Source organism: Nelumbo nucifera, chromosome 3 (assembly GCF_055504915.1).
Source record: "Nelumbo nucifera cultivar China Antique chromosome 3, China Antique-T2T, whole genome shotgun sequence".
In the NCBI taxonomy this organism is placed as follows: Eukaryota; Viridiplantae; Streptophyta; class Magnoliopsida; order Proteales; family Nelumbonaceae; genus Nelumbo; species Nelumbo nucifera.
Window position 1 is genome coordinate 99,212,748 of NC_142651.1, and position 26,561 is coordinate 99,239,308.

Here is a 26,561-nt window from a genome sequence, read left to right on the forward strand (position 1 = left end):
GCATTAGTATATCCCTCTATTTCGAGGTTTCCTCCACTCTTATATATCAAGACATGACTAGGAGCACCCTTCAAATACCTTACAATCCTTAGAACTACATCCCAATGTGGAACCCGAGGTTTCTGCATGAACTGGCTCACCACACTAACTGCAAATGAAATATCTGGCCGGGTAATGGTTAGGTTGTTTAGTTTACCCACCAACCGCCTGTACCTTCCAGGATCTTCAAACTCTTCACTCATATCATTGCTCAACTTGGTATTTGATTCCATAGGTGTTTCAACTGGTTTGGCACCTAATAATCTTGTTTCTTCTAACAAATCAAGAACATATTTCCTCTGACATAAATTAATGCCATGTTTAGACCTTGCTAATTCTATCCCCAAGAAGTATTTTAGTTTATCAAGGTCCTTTGTTTGAAAGTGTTCCTACAGAAAGATCTTCAACCTATCAATTCCCAATCTACCACTCCCGGTAATGACAATATCATGTACATATACCACCACTAAGATCTTTCCATGCGAATCATGACTGAAGACTGAGTGGTCAACCTGACATTGTTTCATACTGAACTTTTTTACCACTTCATTGAACCTACCAAACCACACACGAGGAGACTGTTTAAGTTCATAAATGGTTTTCTTTAGTTTGCACACCTTACCATCCTCCCCCTGAGCAACAAACCCCGGTGGTTGCTCCATATAGACTTCCTCAAGTAGATCACTATGTAAGAAAGCATTCTTGATGTCAAGTTGAAAGATAGGCCAATCATACATAGCAGCTAGAGGCATCACAACATGAATTGAACCAATTTTAGCAACAGGAGAGAAGGTCTCTATGTAGTCAATATCATAGGTTTGAGAATACCCTTTGAATTCTGGTTTTCTTGCATTCAGCCTAGTGTTTTTTTTTTTTATTTTTTTCTTCATCATCGGTTGAAGATAGGGGAAGGGGCTGAAAAGGAGTGGCCGTCCTCTTCCCTTGGAGGTTTCTATGCCTCCGGTCAGCAGGTTTGTGGGTGTTTGCAATGATTCGTAGGAAGCCCCCCCCTAATCGATGGTGAGAAGAGGGCTGGTTCGAGTGATGCAGTGGAGTGTCAAGTTCAGGTTGATTGTTTGGTGATTAGATAGGTGGGTTTTGTGCAGATTTCATTGTGGATCGAATGGTTAGTGAGTTCCAAGTAGTGTGGTGAGAATTCAGGTAGTCGTGTAGTAGGGTTTTGGTGTGGAGAGTGAAGAATTCATTGACAAGTGGTGCTGAGTGCAGTGTGATATAGTGTGCGGTGTGGTGAGAGGTGATGGTAGTTCTAGACAGGAGGGTCATCCAGTTGATCAGATGCCCTCTATATCTATAGATGTTCCCGGGAAGGAGATTATGAGTGTTCCACGTGATGTGTATGAGAGGTTTGTTCAGGCCACATCTCAACAGAATACAACTACTCTTGCACACTCAGGTATGGCTTGTCTGGCATCCAATCCCAACCCCTGGATTATTGACTCTGGAGCCTCTGATCACATGACTATAACTCCAGGTGTGTTTTCCTCCCTTTCTCAGTGCCCAACATCACACTCTGGTACCCTTGCTAATGGTTCCACATCTTCCATTTGTAGTGTTGGTAATGTTAACATAGACCCTTTATCTTTATCCTCAGTTTTTTATGTTCCCAAGTTTCCTTTTAACCTTATGTCTGTTAGTAAGTTGACCAAGTCCCTTAATTTCTCTGATACCATATTATAAACCTAACCTGCATTAGAGTTCTGTTAGAATTAGGGTTGAAGAAATATTAGAGAGACTAGAAGAAGAAGTAGAAGAAGAAGAGAGGAGAATAGAGAAGAAGAAAATTCTGGTTTGAACTAGAGAACTCAGATCACTCTCTAGTCGGCCAGATTGTATTTATATGTTTCTATCCATAATAACAAAAGACTAGTTTGTCCCCACTTAAGTATGGGACACATAATGTAACAGAAACATTACACATCAGCCGCTTTAAACATAAATATAAAGCCCCAAAAAACTGTTGCCTTTGAACTCCTTGTTTAGCTAGAGAGTCAGCCATTCCATTTGCAGGTCTCCTGATCCATGTAAACAAGGCACGAAGTTCCCTTGCTATGCTTACTATCTCCCTTAGCGGATGTCTGTAGATCCAAGGGACATTATTGCTTGAATTGGTCCAAGATATCACTGTTTTTGAGGCCCCTTCTATCTCCAAGTTCTTATGATATGCTTGCTTGGCAATTTTCAACCCTTGTAGCAGAGCTAATAGTTCAGCTTTTAAGGAATCGCCTTCCCCTAAAGGTCCTGAGTATGTAGCTAACACTTTGCTTGAGGAATCTCTGATTACTCCACCAATACCTGCCATACCCGGGTTTCCTATAGAGCTCTCATCAAAGTTCAGCTTAATCTTGTTGGGACCTGGGGGCTTCCACTCCATCACTATTCTTTCCTTCTTCTCAGCAGTGCATGTCACTTCATTCCATTCTCTTACTATATCAGTAATTGAGAGATTTTGAAAGAGCTGGAGTGATTTTACCCAGTGTGCAACTTCTATCTTTACGGCCTCAACAATAAGAACTTTTAGTCACACAGCTTAAACTTTACATCTAACTTGGAAGCAATAAAACATAGAGATATCCCTTGTGTCTGATTTATGTTGATAAAAGTTCTCATCCATTGAGGAGGGTCAGATCAATGTTTTGAGAACCATAACAGACACCAGAGAAAGGGGTTGGTTCCAGTTTTTCCTGGCTTAACAGGGTGGTTTGACCTCAAAACTTCCAAAACTGGTCAATTTTCAATGAACTGGATTGGGGCTTGGTTCCTGGTCAACTGACTTTCTGATAGTTTCCAAGAATTGGCTGAAGTTTTTGTTGCGAGTATTCGAATAAAAACTAAGGTGGGATTTTGGAAAATTTTATTGATATTCAGCTTAACTTTATCAATGCATAATAGAAGCCATTCAAGAACATTTTGTCAATTTTTCCTCTTCATGTGTTTTTGTGCTTGCTTGTTTATGGAAATCCATGTGGGTGTTTTTCTTTTGTGTAAATTCATGCTTTTGCATTGGTTGTTGAGCTCTGTAGGATGGATATCTAGTATTTTACCTTAATTTTCAATCATTTTATAATTATTTAATTTTCCTTTCTGTTTTTTTACCTGGCAGATATGCATGTATTTGATTGCAAGCCGATGGCAGATCCCTTGCACTTGGTAATAATGCTTGAGGACTGGTATTTTGGTTGTATTTTGTACTAACCCTTTACCACCCTTCTGTGCATTGTGCCATATGCTCATTATGTTATTTTCTCCATGAAGAAATTCTATACAAAACAAAAAAGGATTAGAAGAGCTGAGAGACTTTACTACATCAAAACAGAAAAAACAAAGAGAATATAAGGAAATTACCTTCCAATACAAAACCCAAAGACGTCCAGAAATCAAGTCCTAATTAAGATCGCTCAGCATCCTTATTCAGGATGAAAAACAAATAACTCCGTCAGTAAAGAGCAAATATCAGCAACAAGCCTTCTAAGATTCCTTGCTTTTCCACCAAATATCCTTCTTTTCTGATTAATAATGGCCTGTTGGATTTTATTAGTATTTTCTTTAAAGAATGTAATACAACAAATGTGCCTGCCCAGCACCCTTTTTGGGATATCCTTATAACTGCTAGACATGCTAGCCCTATCTGTACATACTTACAAATACCCTTTTCGGGATATCCGTTCCCAAAATAATTGATTTCTTGTTACAACCGTTTTAGCCAGCCCATCATTCAAGCAATTGGATGATCTTGGAATCCATCTCTAAGTCACTCACAAGTTACAAGTCTTCTACCATTTTACTAATGCTCCTCATCATATGCCTATATTTCTATGAACCTGCATGATTCCTCCTAAGCCACCCAATATTAAATTTAGAGTCTCCCTCCATAAGATTTCTATAATTGAGAGTTTCTGCTAGTCTAAGTCCTTGACTAACTGATAGGAGTTCTATCCTAGTTGGGTCTTTTTTGAAGATAAATAAAAAAGAAATTTTATTGCTAAAAGGAAAAACAGTACATCATCACTAGGTGACAAGATGTCACCCCCACCATATTACAGTAATGTAAAACCACAAAAAAGCAAAAAAACAACATTTTAGTATCAACACAGATCTTAGCATTCCTATTAAGAATCCAGAGAAGTCCAAAAATCAGCTCCAAGTCTTTTTTCTGCAGTCATTGAAACTCTGGAAGCAAAAGTGCCCAACCAATAACTGTCGAACTAATAATAGCTACCAACTCTTCCATACTTTTCTTTTTCTCCTCGAAGATCGTTCTATTTCTTTCCTGCCATATTTCCCAGCGAACAGCAAAGGGAATACATGTACAAAGGATCTTAACTTTTACTCCACCTTGGATTCTTGGCAAACAACTGAAAATTTCAGCCGGATCAGCCAAATGGCTCCTGTCCACCTTGAATAACTTGAAGAAATAGGACCAAATTGGATATGAAAACCTGCAACACAGCACACATCTACTTGGAAACTGCAGACCTCTTAAGTTTTAGCCTTGGCATCTCTGAATACCCTCCAATCCAAGATGGAGCAATTAGTGTCTTGTTGTAGATGAGACAGCCTCTATGTGCCAAGAAATACTTGAAAGCCTTTGATGATTCCACCAAATATCCTTTTCCACTCCTTCCAATATTCCTATCATTTGCAAACGGGACCATGCTCCAGAAAATTCATTAAAAGGAAGGTTGGAAGAATTACAACAGGTGTGATAAGAAATCGCCGCTAAAAAGCAAAATCAAACACCCCCGGTATACAACCTTACAACGAAAAAACCCTCAACCTCCAAAATACAGAAGAAAAACTTGACAATGAGATTAAAATCAAGAAGAGCAAACAGCCCCTCCTGTAGATGCCTCTTTTTTCTTCCAAATTTGACTGCCATTTTCTTCAACTTCTTTGAAAACCTTTCTAGTAAATTCCTTGCCCCTGATAAAATAAATCCCTAATAATTAACTCACCTCCAACACCATGTTAACCACCTCTTTTAAATCTCACTCTGCACAACATGAGTTTCATTCATGATCACTGCCTTATTTAAAGGATTCAGTCGAGACATCGTCACCTCTTCTTTCTACTTCATCTATAGGCTTTGTTCTGTATTTTGTGATTCTCATTGCCTGACTTAAAAGATCTTTTGAACACCCTCCAGCGTTAAATCCTTCTTTCACCGGCTCCTCACTTTGGGAGGAGCTTGAGAAGGCACATGTGTCAGGGACTGCTCCTTGGCTGATTGGTGGGGGGGGGATGGAAGATGGTCAGGGGCATCTAGGTAGTTTGGGCATTTCATCCGAAGGAACAAGTTGGAGGAGCCGGGGTTGATGGGATCCATTTTCACTTGGTCAAATGACCAAGATGCCCCAATCCTGAGGAGGTTGGACAGATTCTTGGTCAATCAGGAGTGGGAGATATTGTTCGAAAATTTGATTCAGGAGACTCTTGCTTTCTCTATCTCAGACCATAAACCAATTTTATTAAGGGAGTTTGTGAGGCTGAAGGGGCCTAAGCCTTTCAGATTTGAAAGTATGTGGATGGGACATCCAAATTTCTTGGCGTTTGTGGAGAAAAGTTGGAATTCATATGGGGTGGAAGGTTCAGCTGGTTTCAGATTTATGAAGAAGTTAAAATTTTTGAAGGAAGATTTAAAAAGATGGAGTGTCCAAATTTTTGGGAATGTTGAGAGGAGAAAAAAAGAGGTTTTGGAAAGGATGGCTAGGCTAGATAGGTTGGAGGAGGAGGAGGATAACTTTCTTCAAGTGGGGAGGTCAGAAAGAGAGAGGCTGAGAGAGTAACTGTAAAGGTAATCCATTTTGAGGAAATTTCTTGGAGGCAAAAGGCGGGGATTCAATGGCTTAAAGAAGGAGACAGAAACACAGCTTTCTTCCAAGCATGGTAAGGGGAAGAAGGAAAAGGAATACAATTTTCAGGTTGATGGAGAGGGAAAGAATTATTGATGATCAAAAGGATATTGCAGATGAGATTAGAGGCTACTATGAGAGGTTATACAAAGCTTTGCCTCTCCGGAAATGTCATCTCTGGGAGATGGAGTTTGGGAAAGTGGAGGAAGGAGTTAGGGATTGGTTGGAGAGAGGTTTTGAGGAGGAGGAGATATGGGAGGCTGTCAAAAAGATGAAAGGAGACAAAGCTCCGGGCCCAGATGGTTTTAATATTGGTTTTTACAAAACATGCTAGGATATAATCAAAAAAAGACTTGCTGGTTTTGTTTAAAGAACTTTGGGAAGTTAAACATGTGGAAAGATTGGTCAATGCAACTTTCATGTCCCTTATCCCAAAGGTGGATGGGGCTGTGAGAGTGAGAGGTTTCAGGCCAATCAGTTTAGTTTGCAGTCCATATAAGATTTTAGCTAAGGTGTTGGCGGGAAGGCTAAAGCAAGTGTTACATTCGGTGGTGAGTTCAACTCAGATGGCTTTTGTCCAAGGAAGACAAATTTTGGATGGGATGTTGATTGCAAGTGAGTGTATGGATTCAATAATTAGAGGTGGGGGATAAGGGGTGATATGCAAAATTGATTTAGAAAAAGCTTATGATCATGTGGAGTGAGGACTTTTGGAGGAAGTGATGAGGAGAATGGGCTTTGGGGAGAAATGGTTAATAGAAGAGCTGGATTTTCACATGCATTCATCAGTGTCCTTTTCTGTGCTGGACCTCTGGTTAATGGGGTTTCAACTGAACTTTTCGAATCTTCTAGGGGACTAAGTCAGGGGATCCCCTTTCCCCTTTGCTGTTTGTGTTGGTAGTGGAAGTGATGAGCAAGCTGATTGATAAAGGGAGGGAGATAGGACTGATTTCAGGTTTCAGGGTTGGGAAGGAAGGGCTTGTTATTTCTCATTTGCAATATGTTGATGATACTTTAATTTTCTTGGGGGCATCTGCTAAGCAAGCTATGGTACTAAGAAGTATCCTTAAGATCTTTCAGTTGCTCTCAGGTCTTAAGGTTAATTTAAGAGTATAATGATAGGGGGTAAGGAGTTTCCATTTTTCTATTTTGGACTTCAATTGGTGCTAGAGCTTCCTCAGTCTCCACTTCGCAACCTGTTTTCGACAGAATTGAGAAGAGGCTTGCAGGGTGGAAAGGGAAGTTTCTATCATTTGCAGGGAATTTGACATTGATAAAAAGTGTCCTTTCAAATTTGGCGGTTTACTATTTACCCTTACTAAAAGCTCCTGCTGCTGTGGTGGGGGAGATCGAAAGGTTGGAGAGAGAATTTCTGTGGAATGCTAGGGCTGAGAGAAAGAAGGTTCATCTGGTCAAGTGGGAGCTGGTGTGTAGATCCAAAAAAGATGGGGGTTGAGGGGTGAAGAGGGTGGGTATTTTCAATAAAGCATTATTGGGGAAGTGGGTGTGGAGGTTTGGAAAGGAAAGGGAGGCTCTTTGGAGAAGAGTGGTGGCATGCAAGTATGGGGTGATGAACTTTGGGTGGGACTCAAAGGAGGTGAGACAGGCATATGGAGTCTGTATGGAAAGGTATCATGAGTTTTAACTCTTTGTTGGTTCCTTTCTATATGTAGAGAAGATGGGCCGAATGGCCCATAGGCTGTTTATCCTTCTTTATCTTTTATGTTCTTTGCTGTAATGGGCCTTATTCTGGGCCTATTCTTTATATGTTATGTTCTTTTAATTTCTTGCCCAACTAAGGGCCTCTTTGTAAATTATCAAAGTTTAACTTAATAAAATTGTGTTAGGGGTGTAAGAGTAGAGATTAAGGTTCGAAACTCTCTTACTCTGAACCCTTATTGCCGCCATCTTATTCTTCATCTTCTCTTCCTTAGAAGAATGATTTCTGTTGTTTTATTTTGATTTCTGCATCTGTTCTAAACAATCCTTTATTCTCGAAAGACTGTTTTTCTTCTTGGTATCAGAGCAAGCTCGTTTTTCCCTCTTTTTCACCTTTTTTTCCCATACACAGTGTGTATGGAGAACTGAACCGTACGGACTGTTAAAGAGACTCGATTCTGCCCAGTTGTTAGTGGTTTCTGGAGAGAAAAGGACTGACTGTGTCGCCTCCTTGGCTGATTCCAGTGTACTGCCCGAAACCCTAGTTTCTGGAGAAATCTGTTTGTGAGCTCCGCAGGGTATTTGGACTGGGTGCTCAGTGTTTGGAGGTTTTCTGATTTTCTTTCTTGAAGACTGAACCAAGTTGGTTGGTGTTTCGTGTAGTCTACAAGGTGCGGCTTCTGTTTCTGTTTCTCCCAGCTTCCGGGTGTGATTCAGATTTGTGGTACTGCTGCATTGAGGTAGGCTTAACACAGTTCTTGTTCCATCTTCATTTGGTGTCTTTTGAAGTTGGTTGAAATCTTTTTGAAGTGTTTAAAGAGGTGAACACCTCAGAGATTGAAAACAAGAATGTTGCCGAATCCGGGCAGGTTCCGGGAGCCTCTGTTGACTCTTTACTGACTGTGACCACAATCAAGCTGGATGGAACTAATTATCTGACATGGTCACAATCGGTAAAGATTCATATCTGTAGTAGAGGAAAGTGGGGTTTTATCTCCGGGAGTAAAAAGGCTCCCTCAGAAGATGATCCATCTTATGAGAAGTGGATGCAAGAAAATTATACTGTTCTTGGGTGGCTTGTGAATTCAATGCAGCCATAGATTAGTCAACACTATTTGTGGATGAATTCAGCAAAGGAAATCTGGGATAGTGTTGCTGAAACCTATTCCCAAAAATTAAATGTGGCTAGAGCTTACAAGTTGAGAAGTGATGTGAAGAATTTAAGACAGGGGGAGAAACCTTTAGCTGTATACTTCTCAACACTGAAGTCTTTGTGGCAAGAAATAGATTTGATTAGAAGCTGTAACCTGGGACACCACTAATGATGCAGAGACCTATAGAAAACTGGTCGAGAGAAACAAGGTGTTTGAGTTCTTAACTGAACTAAACCCAGAGTATGATATTACAAAACAAAATATTTTATCTAAGGATAGTGTCTCACTGTCACAAGCATATGCCTTGGTAAGTAGTGAAGAGAGTAGAAGGATTGTCCAGGTTCAAGGGGTTGGTCTCAATGATCACTTTGCTAATATGGGAGTGAAACCCAAAGGGGTTGCAGGGACTCCAAGTGGCTTAGGGAAGAAAGAGGTTGTCTGTGAGTATTGTAAAAGGCCAAAACACACTAAAGACAAGTGTTGGAAATTACATCCTGAGCTTCTACCTCTTCGGTTTCAGAAGAAGCATGATAATAAAAGGGTAGGGAGTGCTAATGTTGCTGCTGGTCCAGATAGTGACAAGTACCAAACTGAAGAGATGACAGCTAGTGCGCAGTTAGCAGCCATGAAACCAGAACATGAGAAATTTGGGAGGATGATTAGTCACCTAGAGGGTGTGACTTCTTCTTCCAACCCTTTAGAAAATTCAACCTCTTCTACATTTTCTCATTCAGTTATACGGGCTTCTACCAATCATGCAACCATTTCAGGTAATCGTAGGATCCCTTGGATTATTGATTCGAGTGCTTCTGATCATATGACCAACCTTTCTACCTTGTTTGTTTCATATGATTTACTTCCTGGACGTGACAAAATCACCCTGGCCGATGGTTCTCTTGCCTCTATCTCTGGCAAGGGAACTATCAAGGCTACCGATTCCTTGATCCTTCCTTCTGCTCTTCATGTACCTAGACTAAATACAAACTTGTTATCTATAAGTAGTCTAACTAAGTCATTAAATTGTTGTGTAACCTTCTTCTCTTCCTAATGTGTTTTTCAGGATCTGGAGTCTCAGAAGGTGATTGGGAGTGGCCGTGAGGCGAATGGAATATACCTGCTTGATACTCCGGGACAGTGCCCTGAACAACCTGGAAAAGCTGCTTTTGGGTCTATATCTATAGGGTCTATCAGTCGAGTCATGTTATGTCATTTTCGTTTGGGTCATCTTTCTTTTTCTGCATTGAGTCATTTATTCACTAAACTGTTTAAGGAAATTAGTTTGTCCAGTCTTCATTGTGAGTCTTGTGAGCTGTCAAAGCATTGTAGAAACAGTTATCCCTTGAGTAATAAAAGATCTTCTTCTCCTTTTAATATTGTGCACTCTGATGTGTGGGGGCCTTACCACTTACCCTCTATGGGTGGCTACAAATATTTTATCTTGTTCATTGATGACTTTTCTCGGTTTACTTGGATATTCCTGATGAAATCCCGTGATGAAGTTCCCAAACTTGTGAGGCAATTCCATGAATTTGTCCTAACCCAGTTTGATACCAGGATTAAAATTTTCAGATCTGATAATGCAAAAGAATATTTTGAGAAGAACTTGTCTTGCTATCTCACTGACTTAGGGGTTATTCATCAAAGCTCCTGTGTTAGGACCCCAGAACAGAATGGAATTGCTGAAAGAAAAAATAGACATATTGTTGAAATTGCAAGAAGTATCCTGTTTGCCTCACATGTTCCTACAAAGTTTTGGGGTGATGTTGTTCTCACTACTACCTACCCCATAAACCGTATGCCATCCAGGGTTTTGGGGTTTAAGTCTCCTTTTAGTCTCCTTCATCTAGACAAGGAGCTTTTTTCTATTCCTCTTCGTGTCTTTGGCTACACCTGTTATGTACATATCCCTAGTGTCCAAAGACATAAATTTGAGCCAAAAGCCCACAAGTGTATCTTGATTATTCCCCCACACAGAAGGGTTACTGTTGCTTTGATCCAAAGACTGGTACTCGATATGTTACAATGGATGCCACCTTTGATGAGCTTTCTTCCTTTTATAGTTCCTCTATGGAGGGACATTGTCCAAAGGGGGTGGATTTGTCACAGGCCTTTGCTCTTCCTCTTCCTATCCTAGTTGAGTCTTTTATTGAGTCCCTTCCTCCTTCAAATGAATCAAGGGAGGATCAATCATTCCACTCTTCCTGCCCCAGTGTTCCTCCCCCTTTACCTCATCGTCCTCTTTTTAATCCTAGGATGTATCAAAGGCAAATATCCAGAAATGAGCAGGTTGTTTCCCCTACAACACATGAACCTCATGCACTTCCAGTTACAGATGAGACAACAGGTACTGTTTCAGCCCCTTTGGAGCCATCCTTCCCAGACCTTGATATCCCCATTGCTATTAGTAAAGGAAAAAGGAAGTGTATTGCACATTGCATTTCCAAACACTTTTCTTTTAGTCTGCTTTCTCCTTCATATTTTGCCTACCTTTCTTCTGTTGCCTCTAACCCGATTCCCAAGTCTGTGTCAGAAGCTCTTAATATTCTAGAATGGAGGGATGCTATGAGATCCGAAATTGATGCCCTGCTCAAGAATAACACTTGGGAAGTGGTTGATTTGCCTGAAGGGAAGGATCCAGTTGGCTGTAATTGGGTCTTTACTATCAAATATCATGCTGATGGCACCATTGACATGTACAAGGCTAGGCTGGTTGCAAAAGGTTATACACAGACATATGGGATTGATTATCTGGAGACCTTTGCCCCTGTTGCCAAGATGACTTCTGTGAGAGTTCTTCTATCTTTGGTTGCCCACTCAGACTGACCACTTTATCAACTGGAAGTACAGAATGCATTTCTGAATGGAGAATTACATGAGGAGGTTTATATGTCTCTTCCTCCAGGGATGTATGAAACAAATATGAAAGGAAAGGTATGCAAGCTGAAGAGATCTCTTTATGGACTAAAACAGTCCCCTAGAGCATGGTTTGAGAGGTTTAGGGCTGCCCTTGTTAACTTTGGCTATGTACAGACACAGTCTGATCATACTATCTTTGTGAAGAGGAGAGGATTTCTTGCAGTTTACTCGATTGTGTATGTTGATGATATTGTTGTGACTGGTAATGATGTTTCAGGAATTAATGATCTCAAATCTTTTCTTCATACAAAGTTTGAGATAAAAAATCTGGGGGAATTGAGATACTTTCTTGGCATAGAAGTTGCTAGATCCAAGGATGGGATTCTTATCTCTCAAAGGAAGTATGTTCTTGATTTGCTCTCTGAAACAGGGAAGATGGGTGCTAGACCAGTTGATACGAGTCATAAATTCTTTGCTTCAGATGGAATATTGTTAGAAGACAAAGGAGTCTTCCAGAGACTCCTTGGAAAACTTCTTTATCTATGCATGACTCCCATGCTGTCAGTTGCATCAACCAATTCATGCATGCTCCCCGGGATACTCATTTGGCAGCAACAGAGCGAATTCTATGTTATTTGAAGGGCTCCCCTGGAAAGGGAATTCTGTTTGCCAAGCATGGCCATATGGAACTTGAAGCCTATACAGATGCTGGCTGGGCTAGAAACATTGATGACAGAAGATCTACTTCTGGGTACTGCAACTTGGTGGCAGGTAATATTGTCTCTTGGAGAAGAAAGAAACAATCTGTTGTTGCTCGATCTTCAGCAAAAGCAGAATACAGAGCCATGGCACATGGAGTTTCTGAACTATTGTGGTTAAAATCATTGATGGAGGAACTGGGGATTGAGCATGATAAGCCAATGATGTTATATTGTGATAATCAGGCCGCCATCAACATTGCTCACAACCCAATACTGAAAGGGATGGTAGAATCCATCGTATGGACGCCAAAACTGATGCGGAATGGGTGGGTGAATTTCAAAAATTTTCTACCTACCTTTCAACTGGGAATCGCATTCCCTGATTTTAGAATCAAGATTCAAGGATCCTGCTTGAACCAGAACCGAACCAGATCTGATTCAAAAGAGAAGGGAGTGATTATACCTGATCCAGAGAAATAATATCTCCCAAATTTGGTGTTCACGCCCAAAGAAGACACCAAGATCTGCTCCTGCTGAAGATGACACAACAACTGTGGAACACAACCAGTAGAGTGCGTGCTACACACTGAATCCTTCTCAAGAATCCTTTGGAAGACAATGAGCACCAAATTGAATCACCCTTTCAGCAAAGACTGATATCAAAAACTCTTTCTTGATCTTTCTCTGACAGAGAAATCGAACTGCAGTAGATGGTGGCGGCTGCAAAAGGAGAAATCTAGAGAAGAAGATGGCGAACTGCTTTTTTCTTCTCTAGGGTTTCTGAGATCCCTATCTCAAAACTGCCGGGTGTTGTTTGTTAATCCCTAGGGTTCGAATTCTTGTAATTCGAATTGGGTTTCCTCCAGTTGCTTAATGATCAAGAATGATCTCCTGACCATATCAGGAGTTGCCCTTATCCAAATCTGTATTTGGATTATGACTCTTCTTAATCTTATCTGCAAATTAGATAAGCTTTTGGGCTCATCCTAATCTCAGATCCGCCCCCTTTGTCGCCTTTGTCCGACAAAGGGGCTGATCCCGTCACTATGATCACCCACTCAGATGAATTCTCAGACTGTCCCAACATACCCAGGTTTTGACCCCCGCTAAGGATCTCACTGATTGGCATATCAAAGACAGCCCAATCTGACACCTAGTGCAGTACCATAATTGGGTCTAGGGGTCAGGTGTAACTTTTCAGTTTTGCCCATCAATCTCCAAGGTTCAGGGCAATACTGGAAATTTGGTCCGGTTCAAGGGTTCAAGTAATCCTACACTGCATGTGCCTTGGGTCTCACCTTGGCGGCTGAGACAAGCCACCCCAACAGTTGGTAGCACACCAGTGTCAGCCTTGGCAGGATAAATCTCCCCAGACTTATCCAACGACTGTGAACATTTAAAACCAACACAAGCCTCATTAAGTGTCCGGTTTTAGGGTTTTACACAGAAGTATACCACACAACATGAATCAAACATGTACTTCGTTTATTTACATTGAATATCAAAAGTACATCAGAATTGATTGAAGCTAAGGGCATACAAAAACTGTCCAACAAGTACAACATGACAGAACTAAGCATATTGAAGTTGACAGACACTTCATTCGAGAAAGAGTGCCTTCTGGTGAAGTATGTCTACCTTTCATCACCTCTGAAGGACAGTTAGCAGATTTCCTCACCAAGGGCATTCCCAAGGCTAAACTTCAGCATGATACTGGCAAGCTTGGCATGATTGACATCTACGCTCAGCTTGAGGGGGAGTGTAGAGAAGATGGGCCGAATGGCCCATAGGCTGTTTATCCTTCTTTATCTTTTATGTTCTTTGCTGTAATGGGCCTTATTCTGGGCCTATTCTTTCTATGTTATGTTCTTTTAATTTCTTGCCCAACTAAAGGCCTCTTTGTAAATTATCAAAGTTTAACTTAATAAAATTGTGTTAGGGGTGTAAGAGTAGAGATTAAGGTTCGAAACTCTCTTACTCTGAACCCTTATTGCCACCATCTTCTTCTTCATCTTCTCTTCCTTAGAAGAATGATTTTTGTTGTTTTATTTTGATTTTTGCATTTGTTCTAAACAGTCCTTTATTCTCAAAAGACTGTTTTTGGGAAGATGATTGGTTGGGGGTGGGGAAATTTGCTGATTTATGTCAAAGGTTATATAATCTGGCAAGAAAGAAGTGCCAATTTCAGATTGCTATGAAGTAGTTAATGGTTCTGTGGTTTGGAAACCAAATTTTAGAGGACCTCTATTTGATTAGGAGCTAGAGGAGTGTGTGGAGTTGCTTTCAAAACTTCAGACCTTAGAGATCAATCCTTCAGTTACAGATGTTAGATTATGGAAAGAGTGTAAGGATGAGAAGTTCTTTGTCAAGTCCTTGTACTCGACACTGGTCAGAAATCAGATGGTGGCTGATCCAGTTAAAGGTTTTTTGGGGAAACCTGTACCTCCAAGCATTGAAGCTTTTGCTTGGTTGATTGTAAGAGGATGCATTCTTACACAGGACATCTTGAAACTCAGAGGGCTTCAGTTTCCAAGTAGATGTGTGTTATGTTGTGCTGCTAAGGAAGATGCGTCTCATATTTTGCTCCATTGTAACTTTTCATACCCAATCTGGTCCTATTTTTTCAAGTTATTCAAGATGGTCAGGAGTACTTTGGCTAATCCGACTGAGATTTTCAGCAGCTGGCCAAGAATTCAAGGTGGAATCGAAGTTACGATCCTATGGACATGTATTCCTTTTGCTGTATACTGGGAAATATGGAAGGAAAGAAACAGAAGGTGCTTTGAAGGGAAAGAAAAAAGAATGGAACATTTGGTAACTATTATTAGTTCAACAGTTACTAGCTGGGTGCTACTGCTTCCAGAGTTTCAAGGACTGCGGAAAAGGGACTTTGGAGCTGAATTTTGGTCTAATCTGAAATCTTGAGAGTTGTACTGAGTTGTGTACTATTTCTACGAGTTTGTTTTTTGTTTTGTGGCTTTATTGATGTACTCCAGAGGGGGTAACATCTTGTCACCTAGTTATGTTGTATTGTTTTTTCCTTTTAGCAATAAAATTTCTTTTTTATTTATCTTCAAAAAAAATGAGAAGTAGAAACTACTTGACCCTCATCGACAAGCTTAAACTCTTTCGACCCACCTCCTTGACCATGCTTGACATCACTTAATTTGTCTTTCACGAACTCCTTTTAGATGAGAAAAGATCTTTGTAACATGAACTAATTGACCATTTTTTGGGTCCTTCATTTTTTTTGGACAAATCGAAGCTTTAAAATTTTCTTTACCCCCTTTTGAATCCTCAAACTTACAGCAATGAAAAGAAGAGAATTAGATTTCTGACAAGAGATATGGGAAGTATCTTTTAATTGGATTAGCATTGTACTAACTCCTTAGTAGGGGTGGATTCGAGCTGAGCTGAGCCGAATAGTACCGGGCTTGAGCTTAGCTCGAGACTATTCTATAAGGCTCGTGCTCGGTTCGAGCCAGAACCTTGAGCTCGAGCTCGGCTCGTTTTATATTTTATAAAAATAAAAATTATATATGATTTTTTTATTTTATATTTAAAAAATTAAGAATCATAATAATTAGTAATTATAATATTTTTATTATATATATATATATATATATATATATATATTTTCGAGCCGGCTCACGAGCCTCATGAGTCAAGCTCTAGTAGGCTCGAGCTTGGCTCGTTTAATAATCGAGCCACTGAATTGGGCTCGAGCTCGGCTGAAATCGAGCCGAGCTCGAGCAGCTCATGAAAAGCTCGGCTCGTTGCCACCCGTACTCCTTAGTTGATGCAGAGATTTTATCTCTTACTGTCTTACTTTGTACTCTTGTATTTCTTAGTGATTTAAAAGGCGTGCCTAGGCGCATAGGCGAGGCGCATTTCAAGGTAGGCGCCTCGTCCAGGTCCTAGGCGCAACCCTTTCAAAAGGTGTGCGCCTTGCACCTCAGCCCAGGCGTGCGGCTTTTGAAACTTTGATGCTTTTTTGTGTCTAGCGGCTGGGTTGGGGGCTCCGCCCCTAGACCCTCGTGCCACGTCCCTCAGGGTTCGCTCGCTTTGCTCACTCACCGAAGCTGAGAACCCCCTATTTGGTAATGTTGTTCATTCATTCATCCTAATAAAATATCTTTTAAAAAAGCAATGAAAACTATAAAATCATTATTTTTGTGTGAGAACAAAGAATTTAAGACCTACCGTGGACTTGTTTGGGCTTGACTCGAGGGGCATGGCACAAAGGTGGCTCGTAGAATCAGGAATATAATATGTTTTACATCGCATTAGCTACTTGAAGTAATATAATTGAGAAAAAAGAGATTGTGGGTTTTATATGCTTGAAAATGTTTTATATATTTGATTTTTTTTTTAAATTCCCATTTGAATATGCTTTACATGTTATATTTATGTATTTTAATATTAGTTAATAGGTTTTTAAAACATTTATTTTAAAATTTAAGTTTATATTTTTATTAATATTATGTTTAATAATTTTTTGTTTTTTGGATTTTTTTGGCATTTTTTGATTTTTTACATTTTTATTTTTATTTTTTGCGCCTTGCTTAAAAAGGCGTGCGCCTTGCCTTGTGCCTTAGGAACAAATTGACCCTTGCGCATTTTTGTGCCTTGTGCTTTTAAGACACTGGTATTTCTATACCATGTACACTCCTTAATTAATCATTAATAAGTCTATGCAGTTATTGATTGAAAAAAAAAAGACCCTCAACCTTGCCACCCTTCATCCTTCTTCTTTCCAATTCATAGCCCAACCTTCCAACAAATGTTTCATAAAACTCTCGTGATTCCCCCAATTCTGAATCTAAAACCTCAACCTCAGTCTGAAGACTCCACCATGCAAGGTTCAAAATTTCGATATGTATCAGGCCATATCAGCCGATACGTATCGTATTGGGGGCTTCTCGATACCCCCCTACAGTGGGTGTTTTGGGTCAGACCATGGTTCAGGGGGTTGATGGGGACCTTAAACTGACCCCTCTGAACCAGATTGAAAAAAAAAAACTAAATAAATGGAAAAGCGAACCTCGATACAGGCCGATACGCGCTGATACGCCCTGGCGTATCGGCCTGTATCGATATTTTGAACCTTGCCACCATGTTCTCACCACTAACTGGTTTCACCCTTCTGACACTTCATATGAGAAAATCTGAAAAACCCCCATCTCAACTGACAAACTGGATGAACGTTTCCTTGCCCCTTCTCCATCCCAACTCCTACCTTTTGGGAATCACCAATTCCACCCTTAGCACTTAAACTCACCAAACTCTCTGCCACCAGGCTCCTAGATTCTGGAGGAGCTGGAACCACAGCTGAGCCCAACACAACTGCCATCACCCCACTTAGGTCAAACGAAGTGTTACCTCCCCCATCGCTGAGAAAGAGATGTTATTCACAAAAACTTCAGGAAGCCCACCATTAGTCATGGGTCTTGAGCTTACCTCGTCCGACATCAAGACTGTTGACAAATTGACACATTTGGCTTCCACGACAAGAAGCCCCAACAAAATCATTACCACAACCTTGCTCCTTTGCATCCATCTGAAGACCCTGTCGTTCACCTCTCCCCATCACCAGAGGAATTTCAACCTTGCCAACCACAAATGACAATCCAGTGCCACCATTGAAACCCAACAAATGATCTCTGACATACCTGCTCAAACCCGACAAAAATTCTTGCCTTTTTTTGATCAGTAACAATCAGAAATTTCATTAATTATGTGTAAAAACAATGATATACTGACAACAATGTGCCACAACACCCCACAATAATCGGTTAACCCTAGATTAGCATCCCTTTGTTTCTTTTTTACAATATCTCATCTTAGGAAATCAATTCCTAGTACAAATGATCTCTCTCTCTCTCTCCCCCTTCCTTTCTCTCTCTCCCTCCCTTGCTCTGTCTCTCTCTCCCCAATGATCACCTTGGGAATTCATTGTGGCTTATGTCTAATAAAAGCTTTATTACCAATCAAGACATAAAAGATATCCTTTGAAAGTGCTTTATTTTGATTTATTGAGCTTTTCATTGCATTCTGTTTTGAAGTTGGGTAATTTCATCACTATATTCCTTTTTACATCATGTGCACTTATAATTCTTAGTTTTGATATTAACTATGAAGGTTTGTTGCAATGCTTGTAAGAAACCAGTCAAGGCCAGTCAATATGCAGCTCATGCAGGTTGGGGTTTTAGTATCTTTATCAGAATTCTTCGTTTTTTTTTCTTTTATTTGTCAAGGTCTGCCAATAGGCACATTGGAGGGTTGTGTAGCGATGTCATTGTTTGCATATTGTTTTTTTATGAATTGTTTTCTTAATTGCTCTGACAAAATCAGTTACTGAACACTTTGTAGGTGTTAATATTCCTCCAGTTTATCTTTTGTATTTACCTAGAAGATCTGGAGCATACTTCCTGTGGATATGGGCATGACTGTTGCTGGTTGACTTGGACATGGATGTTGGAAATGAAATCCTTAGGCTGTTTGGTAATGGCTGAAGTGACTAAGTGAACGACTTATTGCTTTGTCTTTTAGTGGATAAAATAATTAAATAATGGAATATTCTAAGGTATAGTAATCAATCCCACTTGAGTTTCAGCCATTAAGGAGCTCACAATCTTATTAGTAACTTATCCACTAGAAGATAAATCGATAAATCTCAGTTCAGCCACCTCAGTTGTTATCAAACAACTCCTTAGTATTTTGTTAGTGTATTTTAATTTAGTCACTACATTTGTAACTTATGTATTTAGGGATGTGCTGTTTATGTACTTACATTTGTTATTTTTATTGTCACTATTTCTTCCCATTTATAGGAACAATGGTGATATATAAATACATAACATCAGAAAACAAATTTGGATCCATGCTTGGGGGCAACTATGAAAGCAATCTTTTTACTGATGAGATTAATAAAGAAGTTTAGGGAACAGAGGAAAAATCTCTCCACTCCATGTTTATTGGTTTAGAAAAAAAATCATGATAGGGTTCCTAGAGAAGTCATTTGGTGGCTTTTGGGAAAGAATGAGGCTTTAAGTGGGTATGTTGATATTATTAGGGATATACATGAAGGCACAGTAATTGGTGTGAGAACTAAGGAAGGGGAGATGATAGATTTTCCAATCGCTATGGGTTTACACCAACTATCAACTACTATCAACACTTGGTCTTATATTTTTACATTAGTTATGGATGTACTAACTAGACATTTGCAGGAGCTTCAATGGTGTATGTTGTTTTTTGTTGATATAGTATTGATATATTATAGATGGGTTGAATTTGAACTTTAGCATATCATCATTATTGTTGAGTGGTCCGATTTGTTTTTATTTAGTTAGGAAGTTGTTGGGCCTTAGGCCCATTAGTTTATGTTTTTTTAAGTTGTGACTATTCAGCTTTTAGTAGCCACCCTACTAAGGGCATCCTTGTAATATCTCATCTTTAAGTTAAATATAAATATAATGAGAGGTAGGCGGCTAGGGTTAATTTTCACAATCCTGGTTGACCTCCTACTCTTTTCTTCTTCTCCTTCCTTCTCTACTGCTGAAATCTTCATCTTCCCCCTCTTTCCTTTCACAAGAAACTTGACTGAATCAGCAAATAGTGATTTCTACTATTATCTTTATTATTTTTATGCTTTCAATTGGGATCTAATCCATTCTTCTCCTTGGTATGCTAATAGCTTATGCCAGTATTGCTTCTATAGACATATTGACAATAATGTCAAATTTGAATTAGACATTACATTTGAGAACACATTTAGCCTAACCAAAATATGATAATGCATGTATGCTTGTGGTGGCTGGATGGAGTGCATGCATATCTGGATAACAATTATTACTACTTAGTACTAAATAAACTTGGTAACAGCCTCCGTTGCAACCTGGGTGACCAGGGTTCAAATCTTGGAAACAGCCTCTCTGTATGTGCAGGGGTAAGGCTGTCTACATCGGTCCCTCCCCAGACCCCACATTGGTGGGAGCCTCACGCACTGGGCTGCCCTTTTAGTAGTAATAAACTTGTTTAGTAATGATATGGACATATTTGGATTCATAACTCAAATATAATGAATTTTATCAATGCATACATAATTTACATATCTACATAGTTACATACATGAATACATGCAGAATATATAAGAAGACATACACATTTCTTTAATAGTATAGTACACTGCAACATAGATATAAGTTTAGATGCATTTCATATTTAAATCATAGACGAATGCGACCTACAATGTGGACAGATTAGAGAAATCTAGTGTTTCTGTTGATGAAATTGTTTCAGTCTTGAGGCTTTCCTCTCATGTTTTTGTCCTTCAATTAGATTTTCATTGTGGTGCCAAATAAACTTAAACTTTTGTATCTGATATGGTGCTTTACTGAAAGTGTTCTATTTTCTATTTTTATTTTTCAGAACTCTGTAGATCATTCAGTTCTACAGAAGAAAATGGTTTGGAGCTTGATGGTGATACTGGGCATAAAAAACCTCCACGGAAGGGGAGGAAAAAGTTACAAACATCTCAGGATAGTATGCTCTATTTCTCATCTTCTGTATGCTCTTATTAATTTCTTCTTTTTTTGTAAAGTAATTTTAGTGGGTTATACTTTTTAGCTAGTCTGAGACCTTGCAATAGAGCCAACAGTTCAGCCTTCAAAGAGTTTCCCCTCCCAATTGTCCCTGAAAACATTGCCATAATCCTCCTTTCTTAGTTAAGCTTATTTCCTTGTTTTGCTAGGTTAAATAAAGAAATGTTTGAATAGTAATATATTCGTTGTTTTTGATATCTCTCTTCAAGTAGTTATCTTCATGTTGTTGAGATTTTTTTACCTTCTTAATGGGTGATTGAGTCAGGTTGCCCATTCATTATGAAACTTTCATGGGATTATTTGCAAAATTACTAAAGGTGCCTTGTCATCTCCTAGACCAAGCTACAACAGTAGGGGAGCAAGAAAGGTCTGAGTCTGTAGATGCCGATGAAAATGCTGCATCTGAATCCAATATGGATGACCAAACTGGAATAACCTACTCCTCCAAGGAGGCAAAAAGTAATTATTTCTGCTTCTCTATCTCTTTTCCCACATGATCCTACTCAGTTCATATTACTTCAATATGTGAACCTTTTCATTCACAGGGTGCTTATTAAGATTTTGGTTGTTGTAAGGTTATTTATTATGTGGAATTGTGGATCTTGATAGCTGATGTTATATGGATCTTGATATTTGCTTAGATGAGGATGGTGTTTGGAATTTGACACATTCTGCTAGCAAAATGTGCTTGTGATATTTATTGACACATTTCCTAACATTTTGGTATACTAAAGGTAATAATTTGACACTTGTGTCAATGGAACTCTCATATTTTAATGATTGAGTTGATGAAAATAATATTTTAATGATGGAGTCTTATTATTTGCAGTTTTCTGGTTAACAACAGACATTTGTTGTCGCTGTTCTTCTTAATAGAAATTTTCATAGTATATTGCCCATGGTTTCATGTCTTGTTCTAGACTCATCCAAGAGAATAAACGAATACAATAGAATAATTGCATAAAATAATCCATACTTAAAAACTAGCTTTTGTATTAAATGAAAAGAGGAGTGCTATTACTACATGCATTAGGTTGGTATAGTGGTTGTGTTAATCCATTAGAGTTATGACATTCTTGTGTTAATCCATTACTACATGCATTAGGTTGGTATAGGGCCCTTAGTCATCCTGATCGAGAAGAAAAAAAGGTAAGTTCAATGAGTGGGAAGAACACTAGGATGGCCCATTGGCCCCTGGTGTTAAGGTGGAAGCTTTAATGTGATTGGGTTTATTAATGAGATAAATAAGCACATTGAGGTAGATAGACGCTTTATACAGGAGAGAGTGGCTTCAGGAGAGGTGTGTCTACCTTTCATTGCACCAGAAGAGCAGCTAGCAGATTTTCTAACTAAGGTCCCAAAGGCAAAGCTTCAACATTATGTAAGCAAGCTGGGCATGATTGACATCTATGCTCAGCTTGAGGGGGAGTGTAGTGAGAATGGGCCAAATGAGCCTTGGTGTTCTTTGTTTCTTTTAAGTACTATTTAAAAGTTATCTTTCTTAGTTATGGGCCTTCTTTTATTTTCTTTAATTATTTCATTAGTGCTGGCCGCCCCATTAAGGGCATCCAAGTAATTGTACTCAGACTTAGAATTATTAATAAAAGTGATGAAAGGAAGCTAGAGAGAGAGGTTTGAATTCTTCTTTTCTCTCTTCCCTTCTTTTTTTCTTCCACAACCTGTTGCTGAAACTTCTTTCTTCTTCTTTCTCTTTCTCTCTTTTCTTCTGTTCTTGCATTATCTGAATTTCTGTATGTGTAATTTTCAACTGATATATTAATCAATGGTGTTTTAAAATCCATGTTGGATCATACTTTGGGCAAGCTGAGTACCTGCTTTGAAGAATTTACACAGCATCAGGCCTGGGCACTTGGGATGGGTCCATTCAAATTTTAACGAATCCTCAACCTGAGCCTGCCCAAGTTGCACCCCTAGGCATGATCAATACCTATAATCAGCCTGAGGAGTGTTGATATTATATCAATATTTGTATGAGGATACACAGCCAGGTGTATTCTGTTTTTTTTTTTCTTTTTTTTTTTGTATTGTTGAGATAATATAAATAGAAGAAAGAGGCTGCATTCCTCATACTTTTATTTTTTTTAATTTTTCCCAATTGATCTCTTTTTTCTCGATTTCTTCTTGTCTTCTCTCTTCTCCCTTATCCAATCACTATTTTTTGCTGATAACCAAACAAGTAACTGTATCAAGTATTAAGCCTGTTTTTTGTTTCAAAATCATTCTATTTCTTCTGCCCTAATGATGTTAACAAGTAACAAAACATCAATTTAAATTGTACTCAAATCAACTCAGCCTTAACCCCAGCTGTGTTTAGGTTATATGGTTTTTCATCTAGATAGAAATCTTTCACTGAAATGATATGCATATTTCTGATATTTTGAGTTGACATGGTTCATCCATTTCCTCTTACCTTCAGGAACTTCTATGGATGGGGGCCCTGTAATGGATGGCTCAGGGGTTAGTCCCAGAAGTGCAAACTGCTCAGCAGGTGTAATGTCTCCTTCAAAAAAACATACTAAGTTGTATGTCGCTTCACCTTTGTCATAGTAGAGCTGGTATCTTGGTTCATGGCTTCTGTACTTCAGTGTCTCAGACATGCAACCTTTTAGTTACTTCTTTTTCAAGTTTTGTGGCTAGTCATTTTATCTCATGGAAGTGTTTGTACATAGATATTCTAGTTTTGGAGCTTAGAATATTATGGATGCTGTTTGTTCCAAATTTAATTCATTTTTTATGGGTAATTCATCTTTTCTTTTCTGCTTTTCGCTTGTAGGATGGCAGCTGAGGGCCTTCTACTTTCAGATGATATAGGAAAAGCATGTGGTGTAACTGGAAATATGGGGATAAACTACCATAAAGCACTAACCTGTAAGGCTAATTTTAAATGCCTTTGAGGCTATAACTTTTCCCTTAGACATGGTTAATACAATCCTCTTAATAAACATTTAGGGTATTGAATACTAGTGAAATATTAATTGGAGCAAGAGGAAAAAGTAGGTACTATGATGAAGGCCACCTAATGAATGGAATGACAGGACAAAAAAAAAATTGTTGGTCATAATAAGGCCAACCAGATGGTACAGATGATATAAGAGAAACAATAGATAATTGTAAAAGCCTAGCTTGACAAGGTCAGTCCCCATACAGTTGACTCTTCTCCTGGCCAAACTATCAGCCTATGAATTAGCTGATATCTGAGTCAGACCAAAAAGCATATGGGTCGAAGTGGTAAGATATGATGTTAATGGATGAAACTGAACAGAATGGAATGTCAAAACAGGATTCATTTAGTCAAGTCAATCCAATATAGTCAGGACAAGGCTTGGATGATGATGATGAATCCATTAAAGAGAGATTTTTTACTTTGGATGCAAGAGATACGCTGGACTCTATGTTGTGATGATATCTGAATGCATTAGATGTACCCTTTCGGTTTAAACTAATCAGATGAATACTTAGTAACTTTTATTCCAATCTCATTGTATTTCTCTCTAGTTTATTGGTTCCAATGCATTTGATCTCTGTTGATGTGGTGGAAATAATACCAGATGCTCCAGTTCCACTTGCAACCAAAACTTACCATTCACAAAGAAATAATCGTCTACGGTCAGCACTCGGCCACTTTTACTATGAGGCATCAAGAAATTGGAATGATCCTTTGAGCCCAAAACTAGTACAGGGAAATGGTATGCTACCGCTACAGGATTCTTCACCAAATCACTTACTACATGAGCAAACAGATGGCATGCTCCAAAAGGTCTGCATTTTAGCTCATACATATGACATGGACCTCGTTGCTTCTCTTACTGAGTCTACATTAACTCACCTAAGATAATAAATAGAATAATTTATTTTGTCCACAAAATGATTCCAAGAGACGAAGATGCATGACATTTTTGTTTTCTGCATACCTTGAAAAACGTCCTTACTCCTTATCATATCAATATGTATATATAAATCCAATATACATCAATTGAAATCTTAATAATTTTGACCTTCCTTTCTATTAATAATGAAATAAACTTGTTAGCGTATATTTATCAAAAAAAGGTGTTAGCATATGTATAAAGGTGTACAAGTAGAATGGATAGAATATCTTTGACCAACAGAATATGGCAAAATATACAGAAGTACATAGTCAATGCTTCAGATTCTTGTATTCTTCCTATCAAAATCTTTTCGCTTCATGTCTTTAAGTCCTACAAGACCAAAGGTCAGTCCATGATGCATGAATATATGTCTCCTTGCTTATTTTTCACAGTTTCCATCATTTTGCATGAAAGATTGAAGCATGAGTGCATAATCACAGTTGTCATTACCAGAGGCAGAGTGAGCTAAATGACTTAATGAAATTCCATCATTTATAGATTATTGAATTTTGTTGAAGATTAATTAGTTTTATGATGTTTTTCTGAGTAGATGTTTTATGTTAGTTGTTAGATAGGAGGTGGGGACCACAGTAGTTATGTGAGTCCAAATTTTATTATGTTTTTGAGTGTTATATATGTTGTTTTATGTTTTGCTGCCCTATAAGGGCATAGTTGTCTTTGTACTGTTCTATTATTTTAGTATAAATAATAAGTGAAGGGGGCGGCCAGATCATTGCTCTCTTTTCTTTTCAACTTCTCTTCTTCTCCTTCTCTCTTCCTTCTCTCTTCAAGAAACTACTTACTTTCATATTTTTTAATTCAGCAGATTCCTACTTGGTATCAGAGCATCGGCTAGGGTTTCTTGAAGCATTCTCATGCAGCCCTAGATCAGTCGACTGCATGAAGTAGTAAGGGGCTGATCGATCTACTCTATTGCCCAGTTCTTGGAGTTTTTGGTGGGATCTAGACATCAAGAAGGTGATCTACTGTTCGACATCAAAATCAGGAAGAACTGGAGTATGGGGAAGAGTCCCAGAAAAGTTGGACTCTTTGTTTTTGATCTGATCTTGGGCGCCCAAGTATTGTTAGTTTTCTTTTGATTTTCTGAAGAGGGTAGTTTGGTTTCTGAAATTTTCTAGGCCTCCCGGAGTGATCGATTCACTTTTCTCTCTGTTGGGAGGCGTGGGAAGGAGAGAGATTTCCCTCTAGCTAGGGTTTTCTTCTTCCGGAAGTGATGCGGCGCGATCTGGTCACTCCTAGCTGGCACTCACGTGTATCGTAGCGGACTGCTTCGTGGGCCCGTCACTTGGTCGCGCCGGGCTTCGACGCTGGGCTGTCGCTCTCGCCAAGTCAGCGTTTAGGTGTCACCGTTTCATAGGTTGGGTCAAATCATCCTTCATCAATTGCCCCCCACTCCTCGAGCTAAGAGTACTGCCTTAGCGCGGGGAGTTTATGAAGCGCGATGGACTGATTTGACCGAAATTCAAACTTGATTGACTGTCCTCCTTAAATGCATTTGCGGGAATCAAGAGATTTTCTGACCTTCCTGACTTTTCGGATTCCGAAAATGTGCTGAGGTGGCTTTTAACTCCGAACGTCGTGCGGCTGCGACTACCTTAATTATGGAAGATGTGCCGCCACTCGCCTTCGGTTTTCAGAAAGCGTGCGGTCGGGGCGCATGCGGGCCGTTGGATCTGCTTTGATCTGGGCCGTCAGTTTGAAAGGGTGGAGACTATAAATAGGGGGCCCCCTCGGGCCTCATTTTCTCCCACGCCATCTTGCTGTC

At 39.2% G+C, this 26,561-nt stretch overlaps 1 protein-coding gene across 6 annotated transcripts in view; it reads left to right on the plus strand.

Moving 5' to 3' along the window:
• LOC104588932 (uncharacterized) overlaps window positions 1-26,561 on the plus strand; it is a 74,898-nt gene that overhangs the window by 32,300 nt on the left and 16,037 nt on the right. For 4 of the 6 annotated variants that reach the window (XM_088900648.1, XM_088900646.1, XM_010247063.3 and 1 more), the window contains 7 exons: window positions 3,161-3,207; window positions 18,421-18,478; window positions 20,713-20,826; window positions 21,222-21,344; window positions 23,323-23,428; window positions 23,680-23,774; window positions 24,455-24,663. In XM_088900648.1, the coding sequence (XP_088756774.1) occupies window positions 3,161-3,207; window positions 18,421-18,478; window positions 20,713-20,826; window positions 21,222-21,344; window positions 23,323-23,428; window positions 23,680-23,774; window positions 24,455-24,663 (752 nt within the window). The remainder of the gene's footprint in view (window positions 1-3,160; window positions 3,208-18,420; window positions 18,479-20,712; window positions 20,827-21,221; window positions 21,345-23,322; window positions 23,429-23,679; window positions 23,775-24,454; window positions 24,664-26,561) is intronic. The other 2 variants (XM_088900649.1, XM_088900650.1) reach the window with 1 other exon arrangement.